The sequence below is a fragment of the Pteropus vampyrus genome, unplaced genomic scaffold, assembly GCF_000151845.1.
Source record: "Pteropus vampyrus isolate Shadow unplaced genomic scaffold, Pvam_2.0 Scaffold680, whole genome shotgun sequence".
Classification (NCBI taxonomy): Eukaryota; Metazoa; Chordata; class Mammalia; order Chiroptera; family Pteropodidae; genus Pteropus; species Pteropus vampyrus.
In genome coordinates, this window is record NW_011889461.1 from 234924 (window position 1) to 258684 (window position 23761).

General features: G+C 34.1%; 1 protein-coding gene and 2 pseudogenes across 2 annotated transcripts; 1 reads left to right on the forward strand and 2 right to left on the reverse strand.

Moving 5' to 3' along the window:
• Positions 1–348: 348 nt before the first annotated feature.
• Positions 349–22646, forward strand: FYTTD1 (forty-two-three domain containing 1). 2 transcript variants are annotated; one of them, XM_023526031.1, is made up of 10 exons: positions 354–590; positions 4947–5075; positions 9843–9910; positions 11701–11849; positions 14252–14364; positions 15650–15746; positions 16147–16208; positions 17725–17799; positions 18515–18641; positions 20233–22646. In XM_023526031.1, exons 2-10 carry the CDS (start codon positions 5053–5055, stop codon positions 20329–20331), a joined length of 813 nt encoding a protein of 270 aa, XP_023381799.1. In that variant the 5' UTR covers positions 354–590; positions 4947–5052; the 3' UTR covers positions 20332–22646. The 2 variants fall into 2 exon arrangements, with proteins under 2 accessions (XP_011383576.1, XP_023381799.1); XM_011385274.2 differs by lacking the exon at positions 9843–9910 and having other exon boundaries at positions 349–590.
• On the reverse strand, positions 5506–5624 carry LOC111733902 (annotated as a pseudogene).
• On the reverse strand, positions 9153–9270 carry LOC111733895 (annotated as a pseudogene).
• Positions 22647–23761: the final 1115 nt, after the last annotated feature.

A 23761-nucleotide genomic window follows, 5' to 3' on the forward strand; every position in this document is an offset into this window, starting at 1 on the left:
ACGCAGTTGTGCAATCTATGCTCTCAGGGGTCTGTCCCGCCTCCGAGGCTGCATTGCAGTGGGCTGTGAAAGGTTCGTGCGTACCAAAGCTTAGGGGCCTTTCTGTAGCAAGAGGGATTCGAAGGACACCGAGGAACATGATCTCATTTAAGACATGTGATTACGAGGTGCTCAGAGTCCAGCATCCCCCGATTGGGGCGGAGAGGCGATCTGCTGAAACAGCTCTGCAAGCGCGGAGAATAGCAGGTGCAATGTTTCCTCCTGTCCGGCAAGGGCCGCTAGGAGCAATTCCGGCGTAGGGCCGCTCTCGCCCGCCTCTGGTCTCCGTAGCGCCTCCCCCCGCCCCAGCCGCGGGTGGGAGGGCGAGGACGCTGCCAGCACGCGTGCGCGCTTTCTCGGTGCAGCCAGTCTGTGAGCGTGAGTGGGAGGTGGCAGGCCTCGGTCTCTGGCCTTCTCCACTGACTGATCCAGCGCAACGTCTCCAGCCATGAACCGGTTTGGTACCCGGTTAGTGGGAGCCGCGGCGACTCCGTCACCGCCGCCAAAAGCCCGTAGTAATGAAAACCTCGACAAAATCGATATGTCTCTCGGTGAGGAGCCGAGTTGGACGGAGTTGGAGTGGGGGGAGGGTGTGGGTGGAACCACGTCCCGCGGTTTGTGGGGGAAGGGGCGGTTGGCCACAGTTGTAGATCGAGTTTTCTTGCGGGTGGGCGGGACCAAGTGGGAACCTCAGGGGACGGGCGAGGGACGCCAGCTGGTGCCGAGAACGGGGGTCGAGCCTGAGGACCTGGGCGTCCCTTCGGCGGGGCTGTGTCTAAGGGAAGCGATGAGGGCGGGTGGCGCTGCGGGCCCGGAGGCTTGGAGGCTTGGAGGGTTGAGGGGTGCGTAGCGTCTTTTTCCCCCCAGAGGGGCGCTACCACTCGCGGGTGACCCCGGCTCTTTGTGAAGAAAGCTCCTCGGATTTCGCCTCTAGCATATTCGCTGTGGGCGTTATCAGGGGAGCAAGGGGAACGGTCCCGCTGTGACATCCCTTCTGAGGAAGGCTCGGAGAGCCCGCCTGCGTCTGCGTTCGGTTCAAAATCAGTGCTCCCAGAAAGGGGCTCGTTGGGCATTTTCTGTGCCCAGGCCTACCCCTGGCGCCAAACAAGAAGTGTGAAGACCCCCGAGAGTTGGCGATTTCTTACGTGCGCCAGACCTCAGGGCCACCACGGGGCACCGACCCGAGAGCATTTGTCAGAAAATATCGTTAGGCAGGGCTCCATCAGATAGTGCTTTATTAGGCGGTGCCTAGAAAAGCATAGTCTCCTTACCAAGGCCTCCGAGTTAGCTACTTAGGGGAGAAAAAAAGAAGCAGCAGCAGAAACCACAGCAAAAAACAAGGGAGAGATACACAAGGATTGATGCGAAGCCGGATAAAGCACAGGATCTAGCACGTTTAAGAGGGGCGGGTGTTTTGGTGATGATTATGTAAAATGCCGGAGGATCGGCGATTCAATTAAAAATTGAGACCTAGCATTACTGAGGCACGAGTCTCTGGCTTAGCTAGTTCAAAAGGATTTCCATTTTTGTCGAGATTCAACTTATGTTATTAGATGTAGTTATCTCTGCCTGTTCTTTCTGTGGACTACGCTTTTGGGGATATTTGTGTAGTAGCTGGCCAGTAGATACAGAGGCGTAACTTTTCTGAGAGCGGTTATTTTTCTTACTTTGTGGGTTATCTTCAAAGTTTTTAGTCAGAAGTCAAGAACTCTTGGTTTCAATGATTGCCACAAGTCAACCCAATATATGAATTAAGTAAATCATTAGAAATAATAGGTTTGGCCTCAAGTCTTGTCTTACTGCTGGTCTGTAGTGAACCCTAAAGAAATGAGAAATCTTTTGTGCTAAGGCCAAGAGAAAATATAATAACGAATATTTATTGAGTGCTTACTACCTGTCAGGCACGGGACTAAGCATTTTATGTGTGTTAACTAAGTTTATACTCATAATAACCGTGTGAGGTATGGGCTACTAATGATGAAGAGTATGTGATCCAGAACCGCAGTCTCAGTTCAAATCCTGTTTCTACCACTTAATAGCAATGTGATCATAGGCAAATTACTTCTCAGTGCTTCATCTATAAAAAGTTGATAAAAATAGGCTTATCTATCTCAGAGATTGCTGTAAATATTAAATGAGTTAAGGCATATATAAACTGCTTAGAACAGTACCTGGTACACAGCACTATATTTACATATACACGTACACTATATAAACCATTGTTCCCATTTTACAAAACTCGAGGCATAGAGAAATTAATAACTTGTGCAAAGTCATACAACTAGTTAAGTGGTAGAGCAAGGATTTTGGTGTGGCTCTAGAGCTCTAAGCTGTAGGTATTACAGGAAGTATTAAACAAGTATTTTCAGAACCAATATATTTAAGTTTCCAGGATTTGTATGTATTTTGGTGATTAAGATGTTCAAGTGAAGGAAACTGAGGGATAATTCTCTTCAAAGGTAGAAATGAAGTGCTGTAGATAGCTAACTAAAATAGAGCTCAGTCTCTTCTTTCCTCCAAGAACATAAACTGTTAGATATAGAGCATCTTAGATCACTTGCCCCTTCCTCTCCATTTTCTACCCTTTGAATAAACTTCAGTAGCCATATCTCAGTTTTAGCAATTTTTTAATTTTTCACCCTTCAGTGTTATGTCAGATGCCTTTTTGTTTTTAGTGAGAATTTTACAGAGATAGGGTGAAGAGATACCTATTTTAGACAACTGTTATGCTTTGTGAATATTTCATTTTATCAGGTCTATAGAGGTTTTAGAATCTATTTTTTTTTAATCGATTCTACTAGGATTATAAGAATAGTCATGTAGATTATCTGCCAAGACTACCAATAGCTGACCTCATTGTGGCTCAGTTTCTTAATTTGAAAATGGGTATTATAATACTTATTTCATAGAATTGTTGTGAGAATTAAATGAATACGTGTCAAAACAATGTCTGTTAGTACTCAGTTACTACTGTTACTATTATTAGTACCATATATATAGCCCCGGTATTATGGAAGAAACTTTTTTATTAAAGTAGCTCATCATAATGGATTTTTTTTTCCCTTCTGATACCTACCCTATTTACTTCTTGAGTAGGAGAAAGCCATTCTCTTCTTTTAGATTGAAAGAATCCTCTCTGCCATAGTAGCTCATTTAACTTGAAGATTTAGATAAGAAAATATTTAAATATAAAACATTTATATTTGATATTCTTTGCTACTATTAATTTTTAGTTATGTTTAAACTCTATACTCAATTTAAAATTAACCCGATTAGTCAAAATTATATTCTTGCCCCCCTTCTTTTTTTTAATGGTCCCCAGACCATATTGATTTTTTTTTTTTTTTTGGTGTACTCTCATGGCTCTGAGATTTTAGTCTTCTGGTGAAGAATACCACCTTGTTAAAGAAAAGTAGTGTTTCAAAAGTAGTGTCTAACTTTTTTTCCTGCTCATTGAGTGTTTAACAGGCTCATGAATCTGATTTTAATGAAACCTTATTAAAAAAAAACTGAGCGTCTTTAACTTTGATGAACTCTTTTGTAGTTTAAGGATTGATTTCAAGAAGATAATGTACTTTGGGGGAGATTTGAGTTATTTTATATAAATATTTGTTCAAATGTGATTAAGAGCCTTAAAGATTACAGATAGGTGAGGAAGAGTAGTAATATATAAGAAAGCATCTCTATAATCTGTTTCCTTCTTTGACTTCAGAAAAGACTAATTGTATTGATATTTGGTAGATTATTCGTGTGTAGAGCAGTTTGGAGAAAAATCACTGTGGTTAAGTAGTTTTGTCAAGTTTTATTAAGAAGCTGTTGACCACATTTAGTTTCTTTGGTTTATTTGTTTGTTTCCAATTATCAGAATTAATACTGGAGTTGGGACTGTGGAGAAATCGTTTGGCCATTCCTTTAATGAATAATTTTGGCTTCTAGTAACCTTTTAAAAAATTTATTAAAGTATAGTTGGCATACAATATTGTATTAGTTGCAGGTGTACAACATAGCGATTTAGCATTTATATACTTTACATGTGATCATGATAAGTCTATTAACACATCTACAGCATGCATAGTAATTACAATGTTATTAACTCAGTATTTCCTGTTTTAGTCACCTCCTTTTAACAGATGTAAATAGAATCGAGATAATTTTGTTTCCTGTTCTTCACATTGTTCTGTTATGCTATAAAAACAGTATGATATTTGTGGATTACTTTGGGACACTTTTTGAGTTTTTGGAAATAATGAAGCTTAGAGCAATGTAGAAAGAAAAATAAGGTAACCCTGAATTACTCTGCTAGAGGAGCAGAAACCAATCGTATTTTCTTTTTGCACTGTATCTTTATTATGATGCTTGTTTAATTTTGAGAACAGAGACCATATTTCACTTTTGTTTGTTTCTGTTACAGCACAGCCTACCACGAATGTTCATTGCGCATAGTATATGCTTAATAAATATTTGCTGAATCGAGATGAAGTTAGAAATTTAATTTTTTAATTTAATGACTTGTTTTTTGACTGCCTGTGGTTTTATTGAAAGGTAGTCATCTTTAAAAACTAGAGATTTCTGTGGTTATTTCTTTGGTTATTAGTAATTTTTGTAAACAGGCTTTCACTTATTTACATTTATCAGAGAAAGAAAGAAATACTATGGATAACATAGTATTTTCATTAATTGATGGGTCTGCTTTGGGCTGTTGATTTGAACTTTTTCTGCAAAACCTTTAGTGGTCCAAGTGTATTGGCTGATTTGAGCTTTTATCTTTTTAACATTGTTATTCTCTTGTGGAAGTGCTTTCAAAGTAGAAATTAGGGACATGGAAATCTATCAACTAGAAAATGAGACTGAGTAATTGAGTCATTAAGTTAAAATGAAAATAAATAATCACATTTCCTCTGTCACAGATGATATAATCAAATTGAATCGAAAGGAAGGAAAGAAGCAGAATTTCCCGCGACTAAATAGAAGACTCCAGCAAAATGGTGCCCGGCAATTCAGGATGAGAGTACGATGGGGAATCCAACAGAATTCTGGTAAGTTTTTCAAATAAGAATGAGAAGCTGTTATTTATGGGTTCACAGTATACTATCTTTAGTATATACTTAAAACATGGAGGAAGAATATGAGTACCCGTTGTGATTTGTATTTTCTCTAAAGCTTAAATCTTAAAATCTGGTAAAATTTAAGTTGCCTTAAATAGTTGATAGCACTGTTTCTTATAAACATTAAGTCATTTCAAAGGAACTTCAGTATACAAATAGTCTAAAGTGCATTTAAATTATAAATTATGAACATGATAGGTAAAGGTCTTATGTATCATGAGGTCTTATCTCCTTCCTGTTAGACGTTTATTTTTTTTTTTCTTTTTCTTTTTTTAGGCGAGGCAACCCTTGGTTGACCTCACAGATTGCAAGGACCTTGTCAGCTTACAGTCCTTTATTTTTTTTTTATTTTTATTTTTTACGCCTATAGCACCTGGTCTTCCTGGGTGGCCTCCCATCCAAGTACTAACTGGGCCCGACCCTGCTTAGCTTCCGAGATCAGACGGGATCGGCCTTGTTCAGGGGTGGCATGCCGTAGACAGATGTTCTTTAACAGTGTGTCTGATGGATGACTGTATAACTCCAGCTTGAGTATATTGAATATATTCCATGAAAGAGCATACCACCTCGCAAGACAATTTATTCTATTATTGAAGACAGTTCTGTTTACCAGAAAATTCTCTTGATTTGAATTTGAATTAAATCATGCCTACCTATTCTACAGAATTATATGAAGCAAACTCCCTTTTCTATATGAAAACCTTTTAAATATGTAGAGACTGCTATTCTGCAAAGAAAATCTTATTCAGTACCTTTAGGATTTGTTAAATCATCCAAAGGCGACATTCAGAACTAAATGCTTTAGATGTGATCTGATGATTTTGGAACTCTCCCTATACAGGTATTTTTGGTAATCTGGAAGCTTACTTATATATAAGTGTCTTGTTCCAAAATGGATTTAAGGCAGTAACTGAATGCTTAATTATATATGACTCAACTTTTTTAGCAGTCATATCAGCATTTTAGAATAAATCTTTGTTCAAAATTTTAAAATTAGAACTTTTTACACATGAAAACATGTTTGATAAGCTAGCTCCTAAGTTGATTCTTATCCTGTATGTTGAAAAACATAAAAAAATCCAGTGGGTCAACATAGTTTTTTGATTAACAGCTAATATGCCAACATATCCCCAAATTGTGTTTTTTTTTAAGATTTCTTATAAATGTTACGTATTATTACATATTTTATATACAATTTGTTTTAAAATAATCTTACTTAGAGTTCGTAGAAGCCAGAAATATACCCATTTATGTTAACCGTATGTTAAATACTTGATAAATGCTCTGAACTGACCAGGTTCTCTGTGTACATAAAGATGCAGCCTTTTACTTGAAGGAATTTCTAGTAATAGAGGTAAGATAAAAACAGAGGATTGAGAAACGTCATAAGAGAAATTCTGATGTAGGACTTTAGGTAGGGCTAAGATAGAACTTGGCGCTTGTATGTTCTCCACTTACATGTGAGAAGGCCTAAAATAGAACAGCTGCTGCTGTCAGTGAATGTGCAGATAAATATGGGATTGTCTTAAGCTCTGATTGGTTAGGGAAAGTGCAGATTTCCACATTGTAATGTCAGTGAAGATGTTAGTTTGATGTAAGAGCACAAGTAGGACAGAGAGCCCTTGGCAGATACTCAATAAATTTTTGATGACTGAACAAATAACTGAGTAATATTCCTAATTCTGTGCCCAAAATATAATTTAGTTACTCAGTAAATGTCCTTCAATGATGGAATACTATATAGCAGTGGTTTTCAAAGTGTTGGCCAGGGACCTTGGGGAATCCCCAGGACTCAAAGGGTCTACAAAGTCAAAAGTATTTTTATAATAATACTAATATAACTATCTGAGATAAGCCAGACACTAAAGAGATTTGCAGAAATGCAAAACAGTGCTACTCTCACAAGTATTTATTTTATTTTAGAAAAATAATTGTTATTTTTTTAATACTAAAAATGTTATTTGCCCTACATGTGTAGTTTATTATTGGTTTAATGAAATAATAATTTTAAAATGTCTTAGTTTTAACTTGGTAAGTATCAGTAAACATAAACCCACAGAAATAAAAACTCTTTGGGGTTTAAGAGTATAAAGAGGTCCTAAGACCAAAAAGTTTGAGAGTGCTGTTTCTTTTAGAGGTACAGGAGACAGAGAATATTTGTATGTTGCATCGGAAAGGAGTCAGTAATATGATTGCATTGCATACACTCTGTGATATGATATTTCTCAGAAAACTCTACATATCTTAATATAAGTGATCAGACTCCAGAAATTATTGAGGCAATCAGATGTGTGTGTGTGAAAGAAATTCATGAGTGGATTGGGCTAAAGATTCAAAGGAAAGATGAAAAATTCTGTCTCTAGTTTTAGTTGTTCTCAACCTTGGTTGCACCTGTGGAGCTTTATAAAATAGATACTCTTGCTGCACTACATTTCTATCAAACTAGAATTTGCAGTAGTAGGCCCAAGGGATTTTTTTAAAGCTCAGTATATGGTTCTGATACACTGCTAGTGTTAAACTGCTGCTGTAGTGGAGCTGAAAATTGACAGGATCTTCATAGAAGCAGTAGTTGAAGTAATGAGAATGAAAGTGCCCTGGAAAGACAAAAGAGAACTTCCTAGAGGGGCTAAATGGATAAAAACTAAGAAAAGACCATTGCATTAGATGATGGCACTAGTACCTCTTCATAGCGCTTTTTAGAATATAAGGCAGTTATAGTGGGTAATGAAGGAGAGAATTGAGGCAGTGTGTGTAGGTCTTTCTTAGTTTATGAAACATAACAATGAAGAGTGAAAAATAGAACAATTGCTAAAACTGAGATATGGCTACTGAAGTTTATTCAAAGGTAGAAAAGGGAGAGGAGGGGTCAAGGGTGACCTGTCTGCTAGAAGGTAGAGAAGAAGCCACTGATGAGAAATAAAAGACAGTGGAAAGGTTAATGAGTATCAGAACAATGACTAGAACTGTCAGAAATAGAAGGTACCCAGAGATAGAGTTCTATCCCATATTTTTTCCTTTTAATCAATTTTATTCTTGTTAATAAGACTTTCTCATGAATCTTTCTCAGGTAAACTAAAAACTTTGGTATAACAATGGATTCCTCCTCTCTTTAATCTTTCTCTTTGCTCTAATAATTCATTAATTCTTTGGAATATAGTACTTTAAAATTTCTTTGTTCCTCTTCTGGTCCTTTATCAAGTCATGTTTGAGTGCTACAATAACTTCTGAAATGGCCTCACTGCCTTCTCTCTCCATCTCCTATTCAATCTTAAGATATTGCTTCTAGACTGATGTAAGCTGATCACAAGTTCTATGACCCCTTATTCCTTGTCAGGTGTAGTCTTTATCTCCACTTAAAGCCCTCTTACTTGAGCCCACCCCATTTATTCACTTCTAATCCTTTTCCCAAGAATGTCTCTTCTTTCAGTATGCTATAGTTGGTCATATCTTTGTTCTTGTCACTTCATGTCTATATCCCTATTCAAATCTTGTCTATTCTGAAATACGTAGCCTGGAGCCCACTTTTTCTATTAGTTTTTTCTCTTTGGAATTGTACCATAGATTATATTATACCTTTTATTATTCTTTAATTTTTATATAATAGGAAAAGTTCAGTTTTTGGAGCCACACAAACTTACTCTTAGGATCATAGCTCTTCCATTTTCTAACTATGACTTCTGGGTAGTCACTGTTCTTTGCCTCACTTTGCTCACCTTCAGAAATTGAAATGGTAGTATCAACCTCATCAAGTTTCATTTAGGCTCAAGTATTCAGCACAATGCTTAGCACAGTTAATGGTAGCTGCTTCATTTAATACAAATAAAAATAGCAAATAGTTGTAGATTTAATTTGAATGTGCAGGTTCCCCCAACATGCTTAATCTTCATTTGGTTGCAATTATAGAAGAAAATCATCCATAGAGCAGCAATAACTTGATTTTTAATTTTTTAAATTTTTTTTTAAGTGAGGCAACACTTGGTTGACCTCACAGATTGCAAAGACCTTGTCAGCTTACAGTCCTGGTCTTCCTAGGTGGTCTCCCATCCAAGTACTAACCAGGCCCAACCCTTCTTAGCTTCCAAGATCAGATGGGATCGGGCTTGTTCAGGGTGGCGTGGCCATAGACGCAATATCTTGATTTTTAAAATTGTATCTTTATTGCTCTTTTAAAAAATTATAAAGGTAGTAAAAGGTTGTGCTGAGGCAGAGCACCCAAGAAAGGAACAGGTCTGGAAGAACTCCTCACCAACTAACTGAGTTACCATGCTGGTGGAAGCCGTCTGTGGCGGGGAGGGGATGCAGCTTAATTCACTGAAGAGAGAGTAGGGCCAGACCTTAACGATACTTAGGTCTAGATCTAGACAGAAACCTAAAAACCCCAAACTTAAGGCATTATTCACTTTCAAATTTTGTGTCCTAGCTGCCTCTCTTGCCTCACTAGTCTCAGGTTGTGGGGTAGGGGTAATGAATGCCATTGGGTGTCCTATGCCACAAGGAACAAGTCTTGAGGTGCACACTGGAACCTGAAAGAAAAGCCCCTTCTTCCTCTAGAGTCCCTCTAGCGCCCTCTACTGACAAGCTTTCCTGGTGCCAGCTGGTAAGAAAAATGTTCCAGTAACCAAAGCAGGGCAGTAAAGAGTGAATTGGGGGCTGAAAGGCAGTAAATTTGTAACTGATTCAACCATCATAATGTAACAGGTTTTCCTGGCTGTCTTGTCGAACTCGTCTCAAAATAGGTATACTACACAAAAGCATTCTGGAATTAGGTAAGTCTGTGAATGACATAAACTATTATCCCTCATAGATTTTTCATATACATTAATCCTAAGAAATTTTATAATAAAGAAAACTTCGAACTTTAGTTTTATCACAAAATTTTTCTGTTGGAAAACCTGTTACTATATTCCAGTTTGTGGTATTATAGAGGATACCATTCTAAAGACAATCCTCTCAAAATTAGAATTAATATTAAGAATGCCCAGTATCACAGTTGTTACTTAGCATGGCTCTCAGGAATTTCTGAGAGTTCATGAATGGAAGAATACAGGTAGCCAAAAACACATCAAAATGTTCATTCTCACTAGTAAACTACCAAATAGGACAGTAAGATTTTTTTAAATACCAAGTGATATAGATTAAAAAGAATAATATTCAGAGTTGTCAGTGATATGGAAAAAGTGGCATCTTTATGTTTCTGGGAATATAAAAATATAGTCATTCTGGAGGGGATTTTTACAATATAAATTAGAATCCTTAAGAGTTTGCTTTACTTTTTGAAACAGCATTTCAGCCTCTGGAGATTTATATCTTGAGGAAGTAATCATGAATGTGTATAAAAATATGACCTGTAATGTTATTGCAGTGTAGTTTATAATAGCGTAACATTAGAAGTAACAAGCAATTAGTATGAAGTTGGTAGGATCGAGTATGGCACATTAAAAAATGCAACAAAAGAATTTTAAATACCTGGGTAATAGTCATTATATAGTGTTAATATAGACTATAAAATAGTATACAGAGTATGAAATGTGGTTGCTGGAAGATTGAATCAGTCTATCTTTTAGGCACTTGGTACTACAAAATTGTGATTTACCTCATATGATAGTCTTTGGAGTTGTTTAAAAATAGTTGAAACTAAAGATGTAAACTTTTTAAATGTACATATACAAGTAAAAGAAAAGACTAGAAAGACATAGAATGTTAGTAGTGCTTATCTCTTGATAGTGAAATAGGGAGTGGCTTTTATTTTCTCATTTGTACTTTATGTTTCTAAGATTTCTGCAGTGAGCACATTTATTATTTCAGAATTAAAAGAAAGTATTTAAATAGGTAAGATGCATAATGAAAAAGCAAGGTCAGTAATGTTACATGCCACAGCGATTAAAATATGTCCATTAGAACTCACTGGGGACTTTAACAAAAGCAGTTTGAATACAGTAGAACTGAAAATGAAGAAGCCAGATTGTAATGTAGTAAGTAAGTGGGAGATAAAGATAGAGATTCCACTCTAGATCAGCACCATCAGAAATAAAATGTGATCACATAATAATATATTTTGTTTAACCCAATATATCCAAAATATCATTGTAACATAATAATATAAAATTATTAATGAAGTATTATACATTCTTTTGTTCATATCATTTTGGACTAGTCATATTTCAAGTACTCAATAACTACATGTGGTTAGTGGCTACCACATTGCACAGGGAAAGTTAAGGCTGTCCTTTTTCTTGACAGAGTAATGCCAAAGAGAGATGGTAGCTAGAGGGGAAATGTGAAAATCTTCAGGTCCTTTGCAGTCTATTACTACAACAGAACCATTTCCAGTGCAGCTTATTGCCTGTTTAAAAATGAGATCTTTTATGTAATTAAAAATACATATAAATAATAACAATACTATAAGGAATATTGTATAAATCATAATAAATAAAAAATGAAACACACCCTTCATCTTGCTTAAGAAATAAAATATCTTGTGACCTATGTGCTTCTCAGTTGCATTCTTTATTAATTGGGTATTATTTCTTCTTTTTATTTCCCCCCTGTCCCACAGGTTTTGGTAAAAATAGTCTGAGCCGTAGAGGAAGAGCGATGCCTGGAAAGAAACGTCCTTATGGAGTTATCACTGGCCTTGCCGCTAGAAAAGCAACTGGAATTCGAAAAGGAATTAGCCCTATGAATCGGCCACCTCTAAGTGACAAGGTAAGATGATGGCATAATCCTGAGTCAGATACCCTTTTACTTTATTCATATGAATATTTCTGTGAATGACTTTGAGAGAGCATTTATTTGACTATTTTGATTATGTAGTACTTTGGGGTTTATATAAAAAATTTAATGATTAGATAAAAACCATTGTCGTTCATGAACAGTATCTTAATTTCCATATTCTCAAATATAAAATTTTTAAATAAGTTCTTGACTTTCTCGTTGTGTGTGTGTACAGTTTTTAACGGATTATTGAGGTGTAAGTCTATACTATAAAATTAATTTTTTAAACATTCAATAAATTTTAGAAAATGTACAGTTCAATGAATTTTAGAAAATTTAGTTATATAATCATCACAACAATCTAAATTTAGAATATTTCTATCACTCTGAGAAGAAATGTTATGTTCATTCGCAGTCATACTTCATCATCTGCCGCAGGCAACCACTAATCTATTTTAGCTTTTCTATAATTTTGTCTTTTCTTTACATTTCATATAAAAGGAATCTTACAATAATATGTGGACTAGCATTTAGCCATAATGTTTTGCAGTTCATCATATTGTAGCATGTATCAATACTGCATTCCTTTTTATTATGGAGTAATATTCCATTATACAGATATACCATATTTTGTTCATTCACCAGTTGTTGGGCATTTTTATTGTTTTCACTTTTTAGGTATCATAAATAACGTTGCTGTGAACATTCACCTATAAATTTGTATGGATATAGGTTTTCCTTTCTCTTGAAATGATCACTATTCCCTGCTTGATATTTTTAATTAGTTACAATTATTTACTACCATAAGTTAACTGCTTCTTAAATGTTAACCAGTTTACGTACAGCTTAATGAGTAATTTTTGAATTGGCTAAAGCATTCCTTAAAATAGTTTAACAAATGGGTTTTCGTGTATTACGTTTATTAGATCTGAGCCACCAAGGAATTTAATGTTCTATTCTTCTGTTTTTTAATCCTTTTTGTTTCTCTGATTATGAAAGTAATACATGTAAAAAAATTCAAGGCATTTATTTATTAAATGACCTTAAGTGCGCATATTCTGGTTAAGAACCACAACTGTTTTAGATCTCTTTTCAATTCTGCCACACCACCAACAGATGTTCTTGCCTCTATAACTTCAGCACAGAACTTACTGCTTATTAGAAATTAGAAATTAATGAGATATGGATACTGGAAGGGAGTTTGGGTTTAACTGCTAACTAATTACTTGCGCCAGTAAAAATTTTAAGTTATCATATGTGGTAGTTGTTTGAAAAGAGTGAAAATTGAAAGTGTTAAATTATAGAATGCTAAGAATGTACTGAATAAGAAGATCTATTTATTCAAAGTTTAAATGATTTTGGCAAAGACATGGTTTGAAAGTTGCCGTTTCTTTTGAAAACCCTTTCCTCAACCTGAATACAGATTAATAGTCTGATTAGGGTACAGTACAGTAGTTGTGAAGCTGATTATTTTCCAGCCATTTAAGAAAATTCTGTTTACATATAACTCATATCATCCTTTCCTGTTCATTGAACAAGGCACCTAAATAACTTAATTGACCTTGAATTGCTATATGTCTTTTGAAATTTTGCACTTAAAAGATAGTTCCGACCATAGTTCAATTTTCTGTTACTTTATCTCTTCCTTAGTTTATATAAATCAGTGAAATTTTATTCCAATAAAAGTATATGTTTTCTTGCCTATGGAGTGAATGACTAAGTGGAAAAGATAGCATACTCATTTACATTACTAATAAATGTACTAAGAGGGGAATGGTTATCTCTAAGAATGATTTTTTTCTTTTTGATTAGAGTCAGCTAAAAATATCTATCATGTAAAAGTTGTGTTTAAGTTATTCAGGGGGTTCTTCTACTGGAACATAGAACTTTGTCAGTGTCAGTTCTATAACTTTCCCTTTTCGATTCAGAATTTTCCAAAACTGAGGGTATGTTATGCTCTGTAGAACTTTTAACTTGACTCTAATAATACGAAATCATTTAGTACTTGTGTGAACTTAAAAAAATTTGTTGTTGCTGTATATACAGAGGAGTCGTTTTCTTTTCAGAAAAGGCCCGAAGGTATAAAAAACTTGTGGTGGTGTCTTCTTTTTACCCAAAGGATCCTGAACATCCACTTGTGAACAGATGCACAATAGAAAAACTTTATTTTTCTTTCCAAATTCTCCTTTTGTTGCACATATTTTAAGTATAATGTGGTTGTCTTTTCAGTCACTTAGATTGAAAATATTCAAGTCGTTTAAGCTTTTCTGTCTCTAACCTGCACAGCTAAGCTGTGATCAGTCTCTGTCCATTCTGCCTCAGAAATATTTATTGTAATAGGCTTTATAGCAAAAAAAACAATTAGATTAATGTAGTTTCTCTCCTTCTGAAAGAATATAGAACGATATTTTCCAGCATTAAGAAGGAAGGCAAACCTTCTGAGACAAAATGAAGCGCAAAGAAAACCAGTTACAGTTCTTAAGAGACCTAACCAGCTTAATAGAAAGTAAGTGCTCAAATGTAAGACAATAATATGTTATCCTGCATAAAAATAAACTTCTTGCCTAAGTGTTCAAAAGAATGGATTTTCAGTGATTCTTATAGTTATCTGGTCATTTTCAAGACAGGTATCAGATGTCTATCAGATCATCCAATATGGAAGCATTTACAAATAACTTTTATTTCTTAGACTCAACGTTATTGATGAATTTAATTATAAAATTTTTTTGAAAGCATCACTCTACTTCTTTCTCTTGACATAAAATAAAATTGCAAAAGGTAATTGTTTTGTTAAAAACAGCTCAGCCAAAATTATTCAAAATTGGGAATTCTGAAAGCTGAATTCATTATTTAGTCTCAAAAGCTCTTACATAGAATGATGAAATTTGTGGAAAAAGCAGACTAGAAAAAATCCTACATGAGTGCTCTTCAAGTTGAGATTATTTTAATTTAAATTTAAAGCCATAACAAAAACTTAAAAATTAAGACCTATTATTATGGTATTCTGTTCTCTTTAAGGATAAAGTGGGCAAAAAGGAAGTTGACAGGCTGCAAAGTTGCCTTTTTATTTCAGTTTCAAGTACTGTTTATTCATCTCATATAGAAGATAATTCAAAACAAATAAACAAAAACCCTGAAATGAAGTCTTTGTTATAAAAGGAATGGCTGGTATTGCAGTTTTACTTAATTATCATTACTTTTTCTTTTGGGAATCATTTAGTAGTACCTTTTAGAAAACGGGAACTTCCCAAATAAGAACTTGTCAATTACATGAGCCATTCATTAATGAGCCCATGTTAATTGGACTAGCTAAGGATATTTTGTATTTGAGTATGGTAAGAGTGGTGGTAAAATTAGGCAACATGTTAAGCATTTATTTATAAAAATAAATGAGTAGATAAGTGTAAAAATTTGTTTTCTCACATTTTACCAGCAGATGTGCTGTACTAATCTTGTAAATAAATCTGTACTTATGTCTTTTGCCAAATTTAAGAAATAACATTAAAAATGTTTTTTAATGTCCAGAAGAGATCTTACATGTTTGTAATATTAGAGAGTTGAATATCTCTAAGATAAATTAGTTCAGAATTAAGCAAGTTGTTACATAATATGGTACAGAGTGAGATATTTGTAAATCAAATCTCCGTAGCTTGGCATAAATAAGGAAATAGTTCAGTTTTTATGTTTAATATACCTCAAATTTTCAGCCTGTGAATTTATTTTTGCTTATTTTTTTCTTTGAAAGTTGTTAAGTGGCTGAGACAATTCATGTATATGTGTTTTTGTTGCAGAAATAACATTTCAGCCAATTACACCAAGAGTGGAAATAAATTAAATCATCAGAAAGACACTCGTCAAGCAACTTTTCTTTTCAGAAGAGGCCTGAAGGTATAAAAAACTTGTGGTGGTGTCTTCTTTTTACCCAAAGGATCCTAAACATCTACTTTTAGTAATCCTCAAATGATAGGAATGGCCCGTGGTTGAGGAATGGTTTGGGTTATGGAGAACACAACATTAGATTAGCTACCCACCCACACCCCCCTGCCCACCCGATTCTCTCTTGTCTTCAATAGCATCATCTTATAAGAATTTAACATGTTGTTTGGAATAAACCTGTTTTTATTACTTGTTTGTGGTTCAGGAACGCCAACAAAGAGGTGTCGCCAGAATAGGCACACGCCACTCTTGTATTTATACACATATCACACTGGGTTATAAAGTTAGGAGGATAGCTCTTTGGGTTCAAATCCTGTTTGCTGTGAGATCTACTGCTTTTTTTCCCCTTCAGGTTCAGGCCCAGTTGAACACAGAACAACTGCTAGATGATGTAGTAGCAAAGAGAACTCGTCAGTAAGTTTCAATTTGTTTTTCAAGATGTCATTTCAAAACTCCCAGAATACTAGTGACCCAAATTACTTTGTGCCTTAGTCCAAAAGAAATTAAATGAGACCCAAAGTAAATTAAACATTAGGCCTGAAATAAATAAATCCTTTTTTACTATATTTTCCTCAAAAATTTTTTATATTTTCACATTAGTATTTTAACAATTTTAGCACCAAATACAGTAGTATTTTAACAATTTTAGCACCAAATACATTGCTTTATTGTTAATTTTTTCAATTGTCTAATCTATTTTAATGAAATAGCTCTTTTATTTTCTACAGCTGCTATTATACCAATGAACCTATTGAGGGAATAAGAGAGGAAAATCTAGTAGAGCTTTTAGAAATTTCGTAGACCTTTAAAACAATAGGATATTTTTTTCTTTTCACCCTGTTTTCCCCTTATCCCTATAGTTATTTTTTTAATTTTTTGTTGTTGTTAGAACTGCACTTCCAAAGTATGTTGTAACATGCTAATTTCATCAATATGATCAGATTTTGAGATTAGACTATTTAAAATTATGGCTACTTTTTGGAAAACTATACATACAAAACCCCCATCATGTTCCAGATATTGTGCCAACTAAAATGGAGCATGATTTTGAGCAATCAGAGTGTAAGAAAGGAAACTTGATGCTGGCTGTATTCTTTTGCACAGAAGTAATGACATTGGAAACCATGAGGAAGAAAATGTTACTCATAGCCTGTTTGCTTCTGCATGAATAATATTTACATAGTTGCAATAATATGAATGCTGTTTGTTTGTTTTGAACTTTGAGAATTAACTATGGAACAAAGCACAAAATTCTTAATTTGGTAACTGAATATAATGTAAATGTCAGATTTTGACTAACATAAATATAAAAGTAGAATTGATAAAAAATGGGAAATACAAAAGTAGGAGAAGAGGTAGAAAGCAGGAATAGAGGTGCTACTATCCTATTATAAGAAGTGGAGGAGATGGTATCGAGACATTACTGAAAGAAAGGGATTTAAGTGTATTTAAAGTTATAGTGGAAGTAAAATAGTGATATGGCCTTAGGTAGGGAAACCAAAGTGGGTAGTGTGATGAGCTAAATCCTAATCATAGCAAGATATCATTATAGAAGCATCTTGTTTAGTGAACTGGAGGTAACTAGCCAGCAGTAAAAACAGGAAAGGTTAAAAGTACTGCCTTTAGGGAGCAGAAAGGAAGAGAATAGTGGGGTGAAGGACTGTTGCTTTTCATTAGAAGCCTTTCTGTATTATTGATTTTTAAAAAAATGTTCACATATTTATTACACTGAAAAAATATTTAATAAAGTGTCTAGTTCCTACACCCAAGATGCTGATTAATTACATATATCATGGTGGGCATGAGTACTTGTATTTCTTAAAAGCTAAGAAAAAGTAATGGCTACTTTAGAATGTATTTTTTTCTGTTACATACACTATAGGATTTATAAACTTCCATTCTGATGAAGGTTTTGGTTTTTTGAAACTAGATGGCGGACTTCTACCACAAACGGAGGAATTTTGACTGTATCCATCGATAACCCTGGAGCAGTGCAGTGCCCATTGTAAGTGTTTTCTTTCTTTTGCAGAAATTATAACGTCTCAGTATATAAAATAATAGAAAAGTGTTAGACTTCTGCTCGTAGTATGATGTTCAAGTTAGGATAAACTGAGACAAGGATAACAGTAATACTTGTGGTACAAAATAGAAATAGTATAAAGTTAAAAGCTCCCTTGACTCCTGTTCTATAGACCTAAAATGACCACTTTTAACAATTTCTATTTTAAAAGTTTGGTGTATGTATAACAAATAATACATACTTCTACTTTTTATGTATAATAATAAAAGTCCCCATAGCGTTTTCTTTTATCTAAAATACCTTAATCTAGTTAACAGTTCCATTATATGTATTATAAACTTCATAGGTTTATGGAGTTTTTGATCTATCCAGCCATTTTAATGATGGAAAAGAACATAAGATGGGTCTCTGAGACTTCAGAGGTTGCTTTATTTAAGTCGAAGATCAAAACTTGGAAATCATCAATCATTCAAAATTCTTGAAAAGTTTATAGTTTTATCTTAAGGAAGTATTCTATGAGGGATTATAAATTTTAGTTTCTAGATTAGTCAGTCAAGAACCATGTACTTTTTTAGGGGAACACAAGTGAAATAGCCCTACATTTGAACATGTGTACAAGTCAAGCTATCTTATGTATCAAATGATTTATTTTTTTCTTTTGATTAAGCTGGTCTAATTTCATTTAAATTTTTGCTAATAGAACTCAGAAACCACGATTAACTCGTACTGCTGTGCCCTCATTCTTGACAAAACGGGAGCAGTCTGATGTAAAGAAAGTTCCTAAAGGTGTCCCCCTACAGTTTGACATAAATAGTGTTGGAAAACAGGTAAATTTTTTTCCCTGTATTTCTTTGTGCCATTCACATATTTTAGTTAACAAAACAAATGTATAATGAATTAAATAGGGTGGCCTAAGTTCCTCAACCCTAGGAATCCACTGACTTATCTACTTACTTTCTGTATAGACTTGTCTATTTTGAACATTTCACATGAATGAGATCATATAATATGTGCTGTTTCGTGACTGGCAGCTTTCATAGCATAGTATTTTCAGAGTTCATCCATGGTGCACCAATATTTCATTTCTTTTTTATTGCTGAATAATGTTAAATCATAGGGATGTACCATATCTTATTAATTTATCAGTTGATGGACAGTTGTGTTGTTTTCATTCTTTGGCTATTATGAATAGTGTTCCTCTGAACATTCATGTACAGGTTTTTGTGTGAGTTTATTTTTCATTTCTCCTTGGTACATACTTGAGAATGGAATTGCTAGGTCACATTGTGACTCTCTGTTTAACCTTTTGACGAACTGCCAGACTTTTTCATAGAAGTAGCTGTACTATTTTACATTCCTGCCAGCATGAATGAGGGTTCTAAATTTTTCCACATCCTCACCAACAGTTATTATGTCATTTGATTATAGCCATCCAAGTGTGTAGAAGTGAAAAATCACACTGTAGTTTGACAGTTTTTGTGTTAAACTTGGATCTTGTGATCTTCCTAATATATACTTAACTACTTTTTGTAATTTTGTAGATTCTTTAGGATTTTCTGTGTAAACAATCACGGCATTCTCAAATTCCTTTCCAATCTTCAAACCTTTTCTTTATTATAATGGCTAGAACCTTCAGTACAATATTGACTAGAAGTGGTTAGAGCATGTATGCCTGCCTTGAGGGTATTCCCTTATATTCATAATTTGCTGAGAATTTTTATCATGAATGGGTGTTGGATTTTGTCAAATGCTCTTTTTGTATCCATTGACATAGAAATATATGGAATTGAAGATACAAAGTATGGACAGAAATTTGACCAAATTTAATTTGTTTATTTTTACTTTATTTTATCGTTACTTTCCTTTCAGAAATGGTGAAGTATAATTTGAGTGTGCTTTCTGTTGTTAATCAAAAACCAGATTTTGATTTGAATCTGATTTTTTGAGTTTACAGATATTCAAGAGCTCAGAAATTCAAGAAAATTTATTTCAACATTTCGTAAGACCAAATAATGCTTACTTTATCAAGCATCACTAGAGTTGATGGCAGTGTTTTTACAGAGCCTAAAAATAATTTAGATAGAGAAATCTTTGGGTGTATGACTTGTAGGCATAATAGTATATGTGTTTTATGTAGTGTATAATGTAGGCATCATAGTGGTTAGGAGATAGAGATTCTGAGTCAGACTGCTTGGTTTAACTTCTGGAACTGCAAGTAGGCAAATTAACTTCTCTAAACATCACTAAATTGACCTATTTCATATGGTTTTTGTTAGAATTAAATGAGTTCATATACAAATATCCAGAAAATGTTAGCTATTGTTACTATGAATTACCATTATATACCATCACATTGTTCCATAGCAAATATGGCTTATAGTCAATTTGTTAATTTTTGTTTTGTTTTGTTTTCTCTAGACAGGGATGACTTTGAATGAGCGGTTTGGGATCCTAAAGGAGCAAAGAGCCACTCTCACGTTCAACAAAGGAGGAAGCCGCTTTGTTACCGTGGGATAGATCCTATGTCAAAGGGACTTTGGAGTGATGACTCTGTTAAAACAGTTGAATTGCTTGAAGAGTTTGTCACAGAAATTCAAGAAACTTTATTTCAAAATATTTACAAGGCTAAATTACTCTTATTTTTATTTTTTGAAGTTTTTGTTTTTTTAACGTGTATAAATAATGCCCTGAAAGAGTAACGGGGAATATACCTATCTGTTCTTAAAGATTTCTTGGTTGGCCCAGATAAAACAATTCTCTATTAGATTTCATTGGTTCCTCATACAGCAGAAGGATAGAAATTGATTATTTTTATGATAGTGGTATTTAGGATCTCATCTCCTTTGCCCATTTTTTACACTTTGCCATGGTAAATCTTGATGTTCAGAAATAAGCGTAGGTCCCTTTGTTGCTGTCACTTATTCTTTAATAGTGTTGATATAAGTGTAGGTGACTTTGCCTCATTAGAGATATTTTAAAAAATTAAAATTTCACTTTCGGGTTTTAAGATTTATGATAATATCTGGAACTTGGCTCATTTTTCAGATAGTATAAGGTTAATCTTTCAGAGTTGTAAACCTTTAAAGTTGAAATTTTAACAAGAAATGTGACCTTAGGCATTAATCTCAGTTTAAAATGTTGCTGTTTGAAGGCTATAAATGCTTGTTTTCAAAGTTATCTAATAGACCCTTAGAGAGGAGAAGGTCCAATGTAAAAAATCTGACAATTTGTGTAAATAAATGAAGAAAGCATGAGAGGAGGAGGTAGGTTGAAGGCAGGTAACTGAGATGAAAAATTTTAAAACCAAGGTCATAGGTATACTGTTTGAATTTAGTGTAATCTTGAGTCTAGTGTCCACAAAGAATTCTTTAAATGATAACTTTTGAAAAATTATAATAATTAAAATGGGTTGAGTCCCTTAGATATTTTGATAGTAAAATTAATAGCCATAAAGTCCTATACTTCTTATTTGAAAAGTTAAATTTTATAAGCATTAAAACTTGCTAAATTAAACATAACTTGTATATATCACAAAGAAAGAAAATGCAAAGTGGTAATAGAGTTAAATTGTCACCTTGTTTTTTATACCTTTCATTCTGACTTTATTTAAAGTTCAGGCATTTATGATAAGAAAAGATACACCCCCCCCGACCCCACCCCCTATACTCTTGAGGGATAGGAAGAGAGAGTTGTGCCATGCTAGTGCTAAGAGTCCTCAGATGGTTGTATACTACAAGTTAACAATATAATGCCAACATGCAGCAAAATATTCAGCTACAAGTTAGGTCATTTTGAAGCTTAACTTTTTGGTTTGCTATAATGTTAAAACCTCTAAGTAGGTGTTAGCGTCCCTAAATTGAATTATTAGCGTTGATTTTCCCTGTATTAAAACAGAACAAAACATTAAGTTATTATCTCTCCTGCCTTGCATTATATACTAGATTTCCTTGTTGTCTCCCATGCTCCTTGGGTTACTTGGCTCATGCTAGCCATGGAAAGCTATCAAAAACATTTTCATGCTTATACCAAAGAATTAAATCTGATCCTTAATATCTGGTATTTTGCCAGTAAGTCTACTGATAAGGATTATTGGAGGCCAGTCACACAATTTGAAAATAAATTCTAATCTCTCCTTAGGCCAAGGACTCATTGCAAAACATTTTTGCAAGTATGAATGCTTAAATTTGATCCATGAACAATACATTTTAGACTGGTTTAGAATTACTGATAGCTTATTTTTAAAGCAAAGGAGAAACAACTGAGCACGAGTTTGCTGTCTGTAGAGCAGTTTGTGACAATACATTTCATTTTTAATTTTCTTGTTTTAAATATTGTACAGAGCTATTATTAATGCATTTTTTGAAAAACCTTAAAAAATTTCCCCAAATATTGATATTAAGTGCATCAAACAACACAGCATCTTTGATATATTAAATTTTTGCTCTTCATGCATCTGTAATTTCATTTTCTTTTTAAATATAAAATGTTGGTTTTGTTACAACTAAGTTAAAATTCTTCAGTGCTAATGTGTTGTATATAAACAAAAGAATATGCTTTGTTGGAGGAAAATTTCCTTTCTTGGAATGTGGTTGTAGTCATCCTTCAGTTCTTAAAGTTTTTCTTTAAATAGGATGCAACTTAAAATTTCCTTTGCATCAAGGTGTATGCAAAACATTGATGCAGTGCATCACAAAATGAAAGTTTGTATTTAATGAGGAGATGCTTTACACTGTACTTTTTGGTGTTTTTTGGAAAAGTTACATTTAGATCTATTCTAAAGCTGTTCATTTTTAACAAATAAAATGTTACAAGTCTCACATGATTTATTCTCAGCTGTAAAGTTTGAGTTGTGGTTTTTAGATTATTCTATGTTACAAAAAACTTTGTAGTGATTATAATTTTTAGTGTTTGAAAAGCTATCTACCAACTAAATTGGTAAATCAATGTAGACTCCTATTGAATCCCTCTGCCTTTGGATCATTTCATTCATAGCTCCAACAGGAAATAGCCAGGAGGAGTTTAAAATAGACAATCACATTTACTTAGAATGCAGAATATTAGACTAGATGAGCCTTTAGAAATCATCTCGATTAACCCCTCCTTGTACATCTTAGTTGAGACCCAGCTTTTCAAGACTTTGTGCATGGTACAGTCACTTTTGGGGCTTAGATCTTTTAATTCTCAGTTCATAATAAACTGTGAATTGAACATCCATAGAAAGTAATGAAATGGTGTGTGGTGGTTTGATAGCTAAGAAGTGATAATAGCTATACTTTGGCATTTTTAGCATGCTACGTAAATCTGCCAGTGGTGCTTATGAGACTTCATTACTTTTGTATTCAAGTTACATAGACCTATTAGAAAAGTCCAGTGTTCTTAGACTATATTTTTTTCTGATAGACATAAACTTTACCACAATTTTGATTATACGCAAATCATAAAATATTTCTAAGTTTGAAGAAACATAGGCTTCATTGCCCAATGGGTGTTTTTTTGTTGTTAGATACATATATTTTGCTGTCAATAGCTTTATATTCACACAACATAACGGTGTCAGGTTAATTTTTGTTCCTTTTGGAGGGGTTATTTTCTGATTTCTGTTTACTATAAGGAGATGAGTGTGAGAAAAAAATAGCTGACAATGCACTAAAGAAAATAACATTCTGAAAGTAGATAGTGTTGGGACAAAATGATTTCATTTCTTATCAGTATACCTTACCTTTGAACTTTGATCAGAATTATATGATTGTTTTTTACCACAAAAAAAAATGTGATTTAAGCTTTCCTTTAAAGAGAATTCTTTTTGCATAGATCAGTTTGAAGTTTGTCCTTTTTTAAAAATGATACTAATAAATCCCAAGCATTTACTACAAGAATTTTAGACTGTTAGTAGAGTTTTAAAGATTTGTGGACCATTAGTAGGGGTTTAAAGATTTACCCCTACTAT

Bases quoted from the DNA above. Each gene is read 5' to 3' on its own strand.
- FYTTD1 (XM_011385274.2), top strand. From the start codon at position 488: ATGAACCGGTTTGGTACCCGGTTAGTGGGAGCCGCGGCGACTCCGTCA. The intron at 5,076-11,700 runs GTAAGTTTTTCA...CCTGTCCCACAG, and splicing joins GGGAATCCAACAGAATTCTG to GTTTTGGTAAAAATAGTCTG. The intron at 15,747-16,146 runs GTATAAAAAACT...TTTCCCCTTCAG, and splicing joins TTTTCAGAAGAGGCCTGAAG to GTTCAGGCCCAGTTGAACAC.